This window comes from Schistocerca cancellata, chromosome 8 (assembly GCF_023864275.1).
Source record: "Schistocerca cancellata isolate TAMUIC-IGC-003103 chromosome 8, iqSchCanc2.1, whole genome shotgun sequence".
In the NCBI taxonomy this organism is placed as follows: domain Eukaryota; kingdom Metazoa; phylum Arthropoda; class Insecta; order Orthoptera; family Acrididae; genus Schistocerca; species Schistocerca cancellata.
Window position 1 is genome coordinate 453,738,516 of NC_064633.1, and position 16,472 is coordinate 453,754,987.

The 16,472-nt window shown below is 41.5% G+C and overlaps 1 protein-coding gene across 1 annotated transcript in view; it reads right to left on the reverse strand.

Moving 5' to 3' along the window:
- Positions 1-954: 954 nt before the first annotated feature.
- Positions 955-16,472, reverse strand: part of LOC126095624 (zwei Ig domain protein zig-8-like) — a 529,063-nt gene continuing 513,545 nt past the window's right edge. Inside the window, exon 6 of the mRNA XM_049910390.1 lies at positions 955-1,076. Within this exon, the coding sequence (XP_049766347.1) occupies positions 955-1,076 (122 nt within the window). The remainder of the gene's footprint in view (positions 1,077-16,472) is intronic.

Genomic DNA, 16,472 nt, shown 5'->3' on the forward strand with positions numbered 1-16,472 from the left:
AGATTAACTCTGTGTTGATGCCTTTCTATTAACCACATATTTGTTAAATCCGATAAACGTCTGTCGCATATACCCACAATTTGGCATATTATCCCCGAAAATGTGGCGCAATTGTGAGTCATTGCTCACAATCTGTTACCACAAGAACGGTTGGTACCGACACGAAATACTTTCGTAAGACCTTGTCTTATTTACGTGAAGATTCTCAGCAGACAAAAAAGACATTTCGCGAGGAATTGGATGTACATTTACAGCAACAGTCACTGATTTCTGTTTTCTTCCATAAATTTTGTACGGTATTACGTGTACTACGAGACGCAGAGTTTTCCTCACTTCCTGTGAGGTGAAATGCTACGAATTTTAAAAATTAACAGCAACGTCCTGCTTCACAAGAGTCGTCCGTTTTCTACGGTTGGTAGCACGTTCATTCACCCTAACTCTTAGTTACACCAACATTCCCCGTTTCGCACCGTGATACACACTCGCACACTTTAATATCCGGTCGCGCCCTGTCGGAAAACTGCAGTGCTGTCCGTAGAAGGCAAGGTGTTACGGAAGCCACACCCGGCGCGGCCTGGCGTGCGTTCTCGCCGTTAGAGGCGCCGTAGCACCATTGCGGCCTACCGGCTACCGAAATACACGCCATCCGACCGCAGGCCTCAGTGCGCACGCGATGCTTCTTGCCTTTCTTTCACCTCGCTGCCTCCCCATCCTCCCCGGCACCGTTACTCCACTTTTGCATGGGCGCACAAAGAGGCACGAACTTGGGCTGTTCCCAGGCCCAGTTTCGACCCCGCGCATCGATTATGTCCAGAGGATACTGCGGTGCCGGCAGGTGGCACCAGGTGGACGCGTTCACTCGAGCTGTTGTTTCCTGACGGAGGCACCGGCTGACAGAGGCAGCTCTCGGTGACGACTCGGAGCCGTCTTGCGGTGAGGGGGCGCTGGGGGCGGCTACAGGAGCGAGCCGAGGGCAGCGACCGCCACCGCCCACGCAGCCAGAGCCAGGCAGAGTCCGCCGGACGGCGCCGACCGCCGACCACTGTTGCCGTGCTGCATCGCCGCCGGGTGTTCGCCTGCAACAGGGACACACCACACGCGGACACCATGTCTGTCGTCGTGACACAAATACATACATCATATGACCCTGATAAGCACGAGGAAAACCGTTTCGGCTCATTTACCGGATGAAGTCATATGTTCCAGAAAGACATTAAGTCTCAAATGTATCTACGATAGTGAATAGACAGCTGTAAGACATAATATCTCTATGGAACACATTATTTCATCTGATTAATGTATCACCTATGCTTAAGGTACAGGCAGAATGATCCGCATTTCGTTCCAGTGTCAGACAGCCTCTGCAATATTTATACAAGTTAAGAAGAGGAACATCAATGATGAACTAAGGTGTGAATTGGAGTCTGTAATCGGGAATTTTTCAAATTCTGAATATGGCAGGGGTGAAACACAGTGAGGGAAAGGCTATTTACAATATGTACAGAAACCAGGTGCCAGAGTCGAGAGACATGAAAGGGAAACAGTGGTTGGGAAGGGAATGAGACAGGGTTGTAGCCTCTCGCCGATGTTATTCAACCTGTATATTGAGCAAGCAATAAAGGAAACAAAAGAAAAATTCGGAGAAGGAGTTAAAATCCAAGGAGAAGGAAAGAAAACTTTTAGGTTCGCCGATGACATTGTAATTCTGTCAGAGACAGCAAAGGACTTGGAAGAGCAGTTGAACGGAATGAACAGTGTCTTGAAAGGAGGATACAAGATGAACATCAACAAAAGCAAAACGAGGATAATGGAATGTAGTCGAATTAAGTCGGGTGATGCTGAGGGAATTAGATTAGGACACGAGACACTTAAAGTAGCAAAGGAGTTCTGCTATCTGGGCAGCAATATAACTGATGATGGTGGAAGTAGAGAGGATATAAAATGCAGACTGGCAATGGCAAGGAAAGCGTATCTGAAGGAAAGAAATTTGTAAACATCGCGTATAGATTTAAGTGTCAGGTAGTCGTTTCTGAAAGCATTTGTATGGAGTGCAGCCATGTATGGAAGTGAAACATGGACGACAAATAGTTTGGACATGAAGAGCATTGAAGCTTTCGAAATGTGGTCCTACAGAAGAATGCTGAAGATTAGATGGGTAGATCACATAACTAATGACGAGGTATTGAATAGAATTGGGGAGAAGAGGAGTTTGTGGCACAACTTGACTAGAAGAAGGGCTCGGTTGGTAGGACATGTTCTGAGGCATTTAGGGATCACCAATCTAGTATTGGACGGCAGCGTGGAGGGTAAAAATCGTAGAGCGAGACCAAGAGATGAATACACTAAACAGATTCAGAAGGATGTAGGTTGCAATAGGTACTGGGAGATGAAGAAGCTGCACAGGATAGAGTAGCATGGTGAGCTGCATGAAACCAGTCTCAGGACTGAAAACCACAACAATAACAACAACAACAACAACATTAGGGAGGTAGACGTAGTACAGTAATCTCTGAACGTCTATTAGCAGCAGCGTCAGGATGGCGCATCACCCTCATGAGAAAGAGTCCTTGGTTCAAATTCCGGGCTTGGTAAACATTTTAATTCATTGCTTTGGTCTGTATTCATTATCATAGATTCGACTCGTGTCTGACAGTTCGTTTGTGTACACCATAACATTTAAGTTTCCAAGACATTTTGCCGCAACGCACTACGATCCCGCAACGTTTCTTGAGAAAACCGCCCCTAACTTTCACGACGTGCAGTCGACTCAAAGCTGACGAAAGCGATGGATAATTTAAGGTACACGCAAAGAAAGTATCATAGGATCGGTACTGTTTATATTGTACACCTTTCTTTGATCTTCAAGTAGATTCTTTCCGTTTTGAAACTGATAGCAGTAGGATCGTTAAAACGGTATGTATATCAATTGCGGCACCAAAAGAATCGAATGAATGCAATCTTCGCGCAGTTACACACACACACTCACACACACACACGAGGGCGAGCGAATTACCGGAATGGAACAGTTTACATGTACAGACACAAAAATGATTATAATTTCAAAAATTAGGTGATTTTCTTCGAAAGGAAGCGCTTCACCAATCTGGTCCGACTCCGGCCCTTATGGAAACAACTGTTTAGCCTGGCATTGATTGACAAAGTCGTTGGATGTCTTCACGAGAGATAACGTGCCAGATTCCAGTGCATTAGATCGTAAAACTGGTAAACTCATTGGAAGGTCCTGCCCATAATGCTCCAAAAATTCTCAATTGAGGAGCGATCCGGTGACCGCGTAGACCAAGGTAGGGCTTGGCAGGCACGAAGACAACCAGTAGAAACCCTGATCGTGTGTGTGTAGGGCAGGGGGTGGGGGGTGGGGGCGGAGGAGATTATCTTGCTGAAATGCACGTCAAGGATGGTTTGCCTTGAAGGGCGCTGTGCTGTAAGATTGCGGCGAATGCCAGCCAAAGTCGTCCTGCCATGAAAAGAAGTGACACCACTGAGCATCACCCCTGTATACGGCCGACAATCAGTCTGGGATCCTACCGCTGTCTTTGGAGACATCTTCACTGGACATGTGATGTGGTGTATTGTGTGTACATTAAACCGGCGAACTAGAAACGACGGAGAGGCTTCGTCCCACCGCACCCCTTTGTGGATCACAACCCCACAACAGGCCACAGCGGCCCACCCACCACACCGCCACCCCACATCGAACCCAAGGTTGTTGTGGGTTTCGACCCCCAGTGCCCTCCCCCCTGGGAACGCCTCATACCAGACTAGTGTAACCCAAATGTTTGCTTGGTAGAGTAATTATGGTGTACGCGTACGTGTAGACAGTGTTTGCGCAGCAATCGCCGACATTGTGTAAGTGAGGAGGAATAAGGAGAACCAGCCCGCATTCGCCGAGGCGGATGGAAAACCGTCTAAAAACCATATGAGTCGTGGAGAGCTGGTACCAGTGTTATTTTGCTCATGTATCGTTGAGATCGATTGTCGTTGAGCTAAGCTATCTTTGTTTCTCGCGTTTCTTATCTTCCGGGTAGGCGGGCGAAGGGGATGGGTTGTGAGACATAGACGGGTAAACTACATCTCGTGAAACGGCTGCGGAAAGAGCGTGATGACCGCTATATGTTGTGATGTGAAACTGGTCGGGCGTTTTGGCGACATGGGCAACTTGGAGATACAAGTTCTTTGACTTCGCTGGGAATAAAATTTGAAGTGAAGCGGTGAAGCTGTGGAACCCGCTATTTCGTATTGTGTACGTAATATGAAGTAAGGGGTCGTAATTGTATTATGTTGATCCACGCACTCAGAGGCATTTAAATTTTATTATTATGGTGAGACTTTCACAGTCGAACTTTAAGGTGGTGTGGAAGAATTCAGTTAGCCTAGTTAAATGGTGGCCGTTAATTGAAGGTTTTCTCAGAAGTTTTACAAGTGCTCTGTGTTTCTTGTAATCAGATGATTTTATGTTGGCATTTTCAAAGCCTACACTCTATTAATACAGTTGTCCATGTGTAAAATGCTAAAGGTCAAAGTTGCGAATCTGTCAGTAGTGTACCGTATTCCTTTACACTCTTACACACATATCGAGCCAAAGGTTCTGCCGAGTGTTTCTATGTTTCAGAGTTATTGTAATGTTTTGTGATTCGCGCAAAAACCTTTGATTGTGGCAGCGCCTCGGCGGGGAGTGAAATGTCATCCGAGGTCTAGGCCTGGCAGTGTTTAAAAACCTGGCCACTACTGGGATTTGTTCACATACCGCCTTCCAAAGTTTAGTATTTATCTTCCACCAAGACGGGTTAAGCTGATACGTATATAAATATATATTGTGTGTAACCTATTCTTATACGAACCTGCTTCCTTAAATATTAGCGACTGGCAAGTAGCTAAACCTTAAATTGCATAGCATCAGCTGAGTTCCTTGCGCGGGTCTTTCTAATAGTCTTTTATTAATACGTCTGAGCACGTGAACATTCATTTTAAAGATCAGTGTTTCTGCTGTAGTTTTTATGTAAGTGGTTCTATTATGTTATGCAATTGGATCTTAGCTTGACACTAGTGTTGAAGTGTCATTAAGTCACCCTTTATTGTTAACTGTTTTCATTATATGTATTTTGAGGGAAATCCTATATATGTATTTAAATTTCTGAAGTTTGTCAGTAATTCTGTTTTCTTAATAAGGGAAAATAAAGCGAGGCGTACTAGCGCCCGGCAACGTTAAGTTTGTAACTGACGTTTTAGCAAGTGCTTCTTTAACGAACTGAAACAGTAAGTTTATAATGGTATTGTATTGAAGTGTTTTAAGTGTGGCCATCTTAATGTAATAACTGGTTTAAGGAGTTTTATGAAGTGGCTATGTGAGGTAACTGAAAATAGCTATGCTTAAGGTTTCTATAAATGCCTGGCGCATTAAGTTTTGTATAATTTTCTCTTAAGGAACTGTTTATTTGAGTACTAAGTACGTTGGATTTCTAACTGTATTTGCAAAGCTTTATCCATTAGCTCGTGCACAATTTGTAACTGTCAAATTTCTTAAAAGGCGTGATGTCAATAAACTGTCATAATTATAAATTGTGACTACCAATCATGATTCCATCCCGCTTCTTTTTTTATGGTATCTAAGATATACCACGTACCACCATGTACAGGCCAGCCGCCACACCGGGCTTCGACACTAATCCGCCGGGCGGATTCGTGCCGGGGACCGCACGCCTGCCCGCTCGGGAAGCAGAGCCTTAGACCGGCGCGGCTAGCCGGGCAGGCAATGATCTGGCCGAAAGCATCGGAAGATCTTCAACACTGTTGAAAATGACGGAATTGTCTATAAGAAAGTAGCAACGCCACAACACTTCGACCAGGAATTTCGTCGACTGGAGCAGAATTTCCTTCAGCGACGAGCCCCGCTTCGCAATGAGTCCCGATCACCAGCGAAGACGTCTCTGCAGACAGCGGTAGGATCCCAGTGTGACTGCCGCCCGGTATACGGTCCGACAACAAGGGGTGATGGTCTGGAGTGTCAATTCTTTTCATGGCAGGACGCCTTTGGTTGGCATTCGTGTCAGCCTTACAGCAGAGCGCCCTTCAAGGCAAGCCATTCTTTAGGTACATTTCAGCCAGAAAATGTCCCCCCCCCCCCACACACACAGACACATGCGCGCACGATCAGCGCTTCTACTGGTTGTTTTCGTGCCTGCCAAGCCCTACCTTAGCCTACGCGGTCGCCGGATCTCTGCTGTTGATAATTTTTTGAGCATTATGGGCAGAGCACTCCAATGAGTTTAGTAGTTTTATGATCTAATGCATTATCCCTCGCGAAGACATCCAACAACTCTGTTAGTCAATGCTAGGCTAAACAATTGTTTCCATAAGGTCCGGAGTCGGACCAAATTGGTGAAGCATTTCCTTTTGAATTAATCACCCACTTTTTTGGAAACTTTTATCATTTATGTGTGTCTGTACATGTAAACCGTTCCATTCCGATAACTCCCTCTCGCTCGTGTGTGTATGTGTGTGTGTGTGTGTGTGTGTGTGTAACTGCGCGAAGATTGCATTCGTTCGATTCTCTTGGTGCTGCAATTGATTTACATACCGTTTTAACCCTCCTACTCCTATCAGTTTCAAAACGGAAAGAATAAAACTGAAAAAAAGGAATCTACTTGAAGATCAAAGAAATGTCCTCTCCTCTTCCATCCACATGCCTAGGTCGCTACGCCAGGCAGCACTTTCGTTGCACGGGTACAAATGCGGAAGTACAAAACTTTTCTTTCAAAATGGTTCAAATGGCTCTGAGCACTATGGGACTTACCATCTATGGTCATCAGCCCCGAGAACTTAGAACTACTTAAACCTAACTAACCTAAGGACATCACACACATCCATGCCCGAGGCAGGATTCGAACCTGCGACCGTAGCAGTCGCGCGGCTCCGGACTGAGCGCCTAGAACCGCTAGACCACCGCGCCGGCAATTTTTCTTTCCCTGATTTGTAGGAAAATATGCGTTTTCCATCCCCATATGTGATAATGCATAATGTTCAGTTTTTAATAATCTGTCTATCCCGTCAGTTTTGATTCGATTGCGCTTCAAGCATTTTAGGGGGGTTTTCTCGAAAACGCGGGTATTTAGCCGAAATATCTTAAGAGTTTTTCATTTTAGGTTGCACACAAGTGATCTGCTAAATATGAGCCTAATTGTTTGGCTGTATCTGAGGCCCTAGTGTTATGGGGCACACACTCGTGAGCAAATCACTTAGAGGCAACTGCTGTAGTACACCTCACAATTGAGGTGACTTTTTCAATGACGATAGAGAGGGAGGAGTAGGGTCGGCAGCCAGCTAATCGATGTTCTACGCAGTTGTTCTTTTCATTTATTTGCAGTTGTTTTCGAAGCCTTCTATGGTTTCATCCTGGCACTAAGGCACACGCTGACAGGAGATTTTTTTATATGTACTGCATGTTATGGTAAAGCAACAACATATACCTGCGGCTGATTTCATTGCGATAACTGAGACTAAGTGAATGGAAATGAAGCCATAAGGGGATTCCCATTAGGAACTGGGCATTGTGTTTCGTAAACGTCTACTAGTTATTTTGCTGTCTTCCTAAGTGAAGAGAAAGTTGAACCACCTCGAATTCTTGGAAGAAACAGCCGCTGTAGATAAAAATCAATCAATTTACAGTCAACAAAGAAATGCAAAAAACGTCGGCTGGATGACAATTGGAACACCGTTTCTACCGAATGTGAGTCAAATCCCGCAACCAAAACTCCACTTCGTAAAGTTGTTCGTGGTTACCTTCGTGTTTTTGGTTTCAAATGCTTGTAAATGGCCCACCGTGCCTGTAAGTTGTCCTACGTATTATGTTAAATCTGTTCACATTATTTTACACGTCTGCCTCGTGTTCATACCGCGACTTTCATTAAGGTATTAGCAATTATTTGCCGTGTCGAAAATTCTGTTATCAACAGGTATTTCAGTTAAACGCGGGAATGAGTTTTAAGACTGTTTCTCATTCTCATACGTAGAAGATAATTATCAGGCGCTGCAGGCAGTTTCTGGTAAGAAACTATTCCGTTCCAGGGCGACAGTGTACATATTTTTGAAAACTATCCAAAAACTTATGTACAACATTTGTCACGCATTGCAGAAATGAACATTTTAACTGTAGTTCGAAAATTCCTTCGGTAGGGCAGAATGTAGTGCTGATCAAGAAATATGCTTTCAAAACCTGTCGCTATAAACCAGATTAGGTTATTAGTTGAATGTTAGCTGTGACGTAGTGTTCCTGTGTTGTGCTTCAATTGCATACAAATCGGACACCGGCACTATCAGCGTGAAATCTAAAAAAATACGAATTTTTAGTTAGCACTATAAAGAAATAATGCGGAATGCGCTCTACAGATCTTTGTTACTGGGATTATCTTAGTGTGCAGAGCTGCCGAGCGATGGTTTTTGTAACAGTACTGTGTTGGAGGAAAAAGAAGGGATCGGCTTGTCCTGCAGCGTGACTGTTAGGAATCCGTTAGCTGGGACCAAGCCATTGTGTAGCAGACGCTGAGTAGCGTGAGATTTTGAATTGTTTCATTGCTTGTCGTTTTTCCGTGGCGTTTTCTAATTACAGCGTTACTAGTCTACTGAATTTGTACTTTTCACATGGCTTGCCGTCAGGATTTTATAAACTCGCATTACTTCTCTATTCATCTCGAACTGTCAGCATTTCTCATTTCTATTATTTTCATTTGTAACGTTCCACCAAATAGAAAGTTTGCTTATTCTAAAAACATGATTTTCTTTTATTTATTTATTTTTCCTTTTTTTTCGTATTTTTAGGCTTTAAAATCAACATGTCAACAATCCCAGGTTTCAATGGGAGAAGCTGAAAAATTAATTTGATTTCCAAGGCACAAAATGCTGAGGACCATCCAGAAACAATGACTGCCGAAGATGAAGGCACAGATAAAACTATAAAGGGAAGTTGTAATAAGGGTGTTCGCCTCAGTTTTAAGAAACATACTGATAGTGGAAATGTTGGGCTACCGTGCTATTACTACTAAGCTCAATACTTGCAGTCCATAAGTGAGCTGAATTCGTTCTCGCGGAAAAAGGATTCTGCCATCTTCTCGTCTAGTCAAATGCTGAAAGAGAAGAAGTTACTTCCAACCAGGCAACAACAATGAAACCTTTCTTAATAGCGACGACAGCATAGAAGATCCTAATTTAACTTGAACGAAACAATATTTCGACATTAGAAGCATAGTACGATTCGTCTAAGGACAACAGCGACTGCTAAAGAAAATACAGAAAAAAATAAGCGAAGCTCCAAAGACGATTCCATTGAAGTGTACCGAAAGCATGAAGTTCTTTACTTACGAAGACCAACAACTGAAAAAGAACCCTCACACGGATTGTGATCAACCTCTCCCGCCCGCTAGTATCAGGAATGAAGAATACCTCTAGCCGAAAATAATGTTAACACCAAAGGGAAGAAGAAGCAACCCGCTACGGTCGCAGGTTCGAATCCTGCCTCGGGCATGGATGTTTGTGATGTCCTTAGGTTAGTTAGGTTTAACTAGTTCTAAGTTCTAGGGGACTAATGACCTCAGCAGTTGAGTCCCATAGTGCTCAGAGCCATTTGAACCAAGAAGCAACCCATCCATGCGAATGGAAGCTTTTAAAAGAAAACTTTAAAAACCGTACCATCTGAGAGTGAATACTTAAAGTGTTTATGGACACTTCGGATATTAATCGACTAAAGGTTTCAAACAGCTGTGGATTTCTGCTACAGGATCTTCCGGGCTAATAAGAAAACCGTGGCTGTGTTGAGGGTAACATTAAAAAAGGCATGCCCGCTCACATTAAATTAGTCGTCTGCACTGAGGGCCTTTCTCTAAGACCGTTGACATTTCACGAGTTCATATAAGAAGGAAACTTGTTCCAAATGTCTATGGAGACTGCGTGAAAGATTGCAAAAGGAATGGTAAGAATAATGGTACTCTCTTCGTTTTCAGAAATATTCAACTCTGAAATCAGTATAGCTTTTTTCATGCCCAAAAAGATTCATGAGAAATTTACATGGCATACGGAAGCTATGATGACATTGTCAAGCAGCAAGAGACTGATGTGTTATCATTTACACCAACTGGAGAATAATCTTAGATGCGTCGAAAAAGAATGTGAAAACTGATTCCAGACACCAATATACCCATTAATTACAAGCACAGATTCCTGTACCTAAAGGGAACATCTTAATATTCTATTACAAAAAGTAGACTGCATAACTACAACCCGAAAATATTTGACTACAAAATGAAACAAGGAACGTTGTACGCGTGGCGTGAGAGAGAGTAAACGGGCCTTCAAAATCGTGCAAACTGCGAACCCAAACAATGGCGATTCATAGAATTTATATGTTATTGAAACAACTGCTGCCCTCAACAAATAAAAAGGTATACAATTGTCATCTATATGTACATCTCGTATAAATTCAAGAAAATTAAGTCAGTTGCCCATAAATATCTCATGAAAGGACACGCTCAAAATGGTGGAGACGGAGAGCGTTCGCTAGTTGGAACAGAGATAAGGTGATCAAGTAAGTCAGGCCCAGTATACATTCCATTCTAACATGTTTACTGATTAGAAGCTAGAAGAAGAATCCCCCACATTTTGATGTGGCGATTTCACTGATTTCGAAGACTTTTCGAGTGATCACGGGGAACATTTCACGATGAACACAGACCTTAAAATTTTGACACTGGAATTGTAAAAATGTTAACGCTTCGCCAAGAAGATTCCTTTAGGTCATTCCACTGCATATCTTACAGCGAAGATAATAAAGCAGTACAATATTCAAAGGTTAATTCTCTATGGAAGGAAAAGACAGATCAAACCAGGAAAAGGTGAGGTAACGAAAAAGATATTCAATTCATGAAAAACCAAGTTAAATCCGCCGGAAAATACGAAACAAATCATTAATGACTGGAAAGAAGTGCAGGCTTACACTTCAAATAATTACGTACATAAGTTCTTAGGTACGGTTGTACATTCGCAAAGACAACTTATACACAATTATATCTGAAAAGGTAATTGGTTTTTATTTAAATTCTTAATTTCTTAATAAGAGTAAAATGGTACGACTCATAAGCAATAATATGATGGCTATGTGATAACTCCAAATTTTTTGATGATTAACGAAAACCTTATGCTAGTAAATTTTGGATTGGTTGTATTCTCAGCGAAAGTTAAGATAAATACTTAAACTTCAAATTTCAGCCATGGCATCATTAATACTTTAATTGTTTTATTCTTTTTCTTTTAAGAAAACAAAATTTCTACTGAAATCTTCAAACCTGATTTCCCATAAATGAGGTTCTTTTAGATGTCACACCGCTAGTATTACTGTGCGAAATGGTCATATGTATGGTACGGTGAGTAAGCGATTTAGAATTAATCTACGACCTGGTCTATTTGAAATACTCAGTTCATACCGAGTTGAGTCCAAGCTCGATTTCGTCTATAGCTATTCCACTCTCAGCAACTGTACGGAAAGTCATAATACCGGTAGTTCCAAGTACAGACCGGTCCAGATTCGACGAATCAGTTGCAAATACAAAGTTCGAGATTTTTGGGTATTGAACACCTTATTATTTAGAGTAACTAAGAGATGGAAACTGAATTCTACTTTCATCGTCTTCTGTGACTCTCCTCTACACGAAGAACTAGAATTCGATATGTTACTAACGCAGATGTCCTTTTCCTTTTATAAAAATAATAATGGCGAGACTTTGGTCGCACGCATCTAATTTCGTAGTGCCATTATCGACAGGAGGATACAAACAGTTCCGTCACGCATTCATCAACCGCCAGAGTACTTTGCACCATTTCTTCGAAAGACAAATTAAGCGATATGTCTCATCAGATCGACCAAAAACCGGAACTCCGTACGAAACACCTGTCTCGCGTCGAGGTCCTATTCAGATGGCACAGTAGCCTGCCAGTACCGGTACTCTTGTGCTTCACAGCCTGCCAGCAGGGGTTTAGTGGACACTGTTTCTTGGTATATCATTGCGGAGCAGGGAGAACTAGGCTTATTAATTTTGTTATGAAGAGCCAGTGTCTTTGGCATGAAACCTATGACGCTATTGCATGACAGAGGCATCTAGTGGTACACTGAGACAATTCTCCGAAAAGGGCATTAAGCCGCCATTTACGGTGTTCAAAGCAACAGTCTGTGTGGAGACTGTGTTACATGACTGTAGGAGATTGTACCCCGTAGTTTTTTTATAATGATCATATTGAGAAGATTATTGACAGTGAAAATTAGCATATGTTAACTTATTGTAAAGTAAATCTGAGTTCATACTACTGCTTTTATGAGTGGTTTCGATATGAAACTACTGGAGCAATATGTACTTTTGATATAATTTTTTTTTAATTTTAGGATCATTTTTGCTTTTCATTTAGGACTATCATTTGTCTTGCGCATTATGAGTCATTAGGCTTTTAGAGATTTGAGACTGCATCCAGGAATAATGCGAAATTGCTTTCAAATGTATCATATGAAACGATATGTGGTTGACAACTGTATGCCCAGTGGTTCCAAAGCGAAACCACCTACCTGAAACAATTGAGTGTTCGCTTTTTGTCAGTTTCTTCTTATATTGGTTGCCTACTGTGATAGAGAAGGTAAATTTTGTGTAAATTTTTAAATAACATTTTTTCATGTTTTTGGGTCTCAACGGGTTACAAGAACCTTCCGAAGCAGGTGAAGGATGTGGAATAGGATGTTGAATATAACGTTTCCTGGTAGTAGCATCATGTTATTTTTGTGTCAGCGGTTTTAGCTTTGGTGAACGTGGTTTCTATCAGGGAGGCGTAGGTAAGTGTTAATGGTACAGTGCCTTTTTCAGATCTTATATAGTGTAATGCATTCTGGAATCAATTTGTAAAGCATCCCATTGGGTGTTAATGATTGGTAGGAAGGGATGGGAAGGCACGTCCATATTCCACAGCTTGTAGGGTAAATACGGGAGCGGTGCCGCATGCGGCGTAGTCTGCGCACAACCTCGTAGTTTCGATATACACCGACAAAGTGGGCGCGTATCGGTAGTGCAGTTTCTCCGTCGACGACATGCCCTAATAAAAGTGTTTACGTGCCGATTGAGCACGTTTTACTTAAGCTCTGGGGGAATAATTGAAGTAAGCCTGTAAATATCTCTTCAAAGCCTTTTCAGCGTCAGGATTAGTTTATAGTCTACGCTAAATAGTGAAATATTTCCAAATATTTGAGTATTTTCATAAACCGTAATTTCTGTTGGGCATGTTTTGATTCGAGTACGGCCACTTGAGCTATCAAAGACATTTATTTGTAAGGTGCGGCGTCTCTGACCAACAAATCGGAATGCCTGCAGCAATAAAATCCGGTACATATATCGGGTGAATAAATCAAACAGAAGTTTTAAATAGGTATTTGAATTATGCAGCAAGAATATATATATATATATATATATATATATATATATATATATATATATATATATATATATATATATATATATATAGGGTGAGTCACGTAACATTACCGCTGGATATATTTCGTAAACCACATCAAATACTGACGAATCGATTCCACAGACCGAACGTCAGGAGAGGGGCTAGTGTAACTGGTTATTACAAACCATAAAAAATGCACGAAAGTAATTTTTTAACACAAACCTACGTTTTTTAAAATGGAACCCCGTTAGTTTTGTTAGCACATTTGAACATATAAACAAATACGTAATCAGGGCCGTTTGTTGCATTGTAAAATGTTAATTACATCCGGAGATATTGTAACCTAAAGTTGACGCTTGAGTACCACTCCTCCGCTGTTCGATCGTGTGTACCGGAGAGCACCGAATTACGTAGGAATCCAAAGGGAACGGTGATGGACCTTAGGTACAGAAGAGACTGAAACAGCACATTACGTCCACATGCTAACACCTTTTTATTGGTCTTTTTCACTGACGCACATGTACATTACCATGAGCGGTGAGGTACACGTACACACGTGGGTTCCGTTTTCAATTACGGAGTGGAATAGAGTGTGTCCCGACATGTCAGGCCAATAGATGTTCAATGTGGTGACCATTATTTGCTGCACACAATTGCAATCTCTGGCGTAATGAATGTCGCACACGCCGCAGTACATCTGGTCTAATGTCGCCGCAGGCTGACACAGTACGTTGTTTCATATCCTCTGGGGTTGTAGGCACATTGCGGTACATATTATCCTTTAACGTACCCCACAGAAAGAAGTCCAGAGGTACAAGATCAGGAGAACAGGCTTGCCAATTTATGCGTCCTCCACGTCCTATGAAACGCCCGTCGAACATCCTGTCAAGGGTCAGCCTAGTGTTACTTGCGGAATGTGCAGGTGCAGCATAATGCTGATACCACATACGTCGGCGCGTTTCCAGTGGGACACACTCTATTCCACTTCGTAATTGAAAACGGAAACCACGTGTGTACGTTTACCTCACCCCTCATGGTAATGTACATGTGCGTCAGTGAAAAAAACCAATAAAAAGGTGTTAGCATGTGGACGTAATGTGCTGTTTCAGTCTCTTCTGTACCTAAGGTCCATCACCGTTCCCTTTGGATCCGTACGTAATTCGGTGCTCTCCGATACACACGATCGCACACCGGAGGAGTGGTACTCAAGCGTCAACTGTAGGTTACAATATCTCCGGATGTAATTAACATTTTACAATGCAACAAACGGCACGGATTACGTATTTGTTTATATGTTGAGATGTGCTAACAAAACTAACGGGGTTCCATTTAAGAAAACGTAGGTTTGTGTTAAAAAACATACTTCCGTGCATTTTTTTATGGTTTGTATTAACCGATTACACTAGCCCCTCTCCTCACGTTCGGTCTGTGGAATCGATTCGTCAGTATTTGACGTGGTTTACGAAATATATCCAGCGCTGGAGCCTCTGTGTGGCAGCAGCTAAGTGTCGCTTAGATACGCGCAGCTGATAAGAGCTCAAACTTCCATAAGAATAACATTACCGGAAGTGACGTCAGTTTGATTATAGCCCCACAGAAGCTAAGTAAATATACGCACGCGCTCGAGCGGCTAAGTCCGTCGTAACTGTTACGACGGACTTAGCCGCTCGAGCGCGTGCGTATATTTACTTAGCTTCTGTGGGGCTATAATCAAACTGACGTCACTTCCGGTAATGTTATTCTTATGGAAGTTAGAGCTCTTATCAGCTGCGCGTATCTAAGCGACACTTAGCTGCTGCCACACAGAGGCTCTAGTATTACTAAGCCTCTGTGGCATTAAAATCATTTTTTAGGTTAAAGTAGGCAATTAGGGTATATATATATATATATATATATATATATATATATATATATATATATATATATATATATCACTTACAATTAGTTCGTCAGATACTAAAAAAATGACTGTTGGCAATTTGTAAAGAAAATTATATTTTTAATTTTTAAAGTAAAATACCCAATAATAATTTGTAAATATTACTTCGGTTTTTGATTTAATATATCATTAGGAATATTTGAGTCTGCTGAATAAAGTTAACATATATCTTGGTTTTAATGTTTGCAACTACCAACAAGTAAACTAGTTATCTAAGCCAGTAAACTAATTAGATACATAGCTATCATTAATAAAACCTATTGTTAACACTTGATGTTTTTCTCTTCTTCCCACAACATATTTATAACCAAAAATATATTTATAAGTATATACATAGAGGTTTTGTCAGAGAAAATGGATTTTTTTGAGGATTTCTAGGCTGCAGCATATCACCAATAGCATAAGTGATAGGACCCTAAATGTAAAGATAATTTAATCGTCAAATATTACGTTTAAATATTACGTTGAAAACTCCAGAAAAATTGTTTGTCATAGGCAATTGGTGTGTTTAGTCGTACCAAAAAAAAAAAAAAAAAAAAAATACTGAAAGTTCACCATGGGACATCACATAATGATTTTGAATATGTGCACCATCTCTCCCGGATTTATCCTATCTAGACCGCATGGAGCGGCGTGGCAGTAGGGATGGAGAGGGTATTTCAAACTAAAGTTAGAGATTTTTTATCATATCCCTTCCAAACCCACATATACCTACACATTCAGTAAGCCACCATACGATGCATACCGGACGGTACTTTGTCATTCTTAATCTATAACGAGCATATTTTCAGCTTCTGCTTTGATCACAGAACAGCATCCCGCCAGTCTAATGCTGGGGTGGAATGTACAACATTTGTGTGTAGCCAATCATTTTAGCTGCTTTTATTTATTTCATGCTTTAGTTTAAGTGAATGTAAGGAAAAATTTTATATGAATCTCTAATATTATTCTGTCAGTGCAATTACATCTAACATTTGTGTGACCTGAAGCTTTTGTCTGGTGAGGAACATTTAACCTATGAAAAAAATCTATAAGTGCAGAA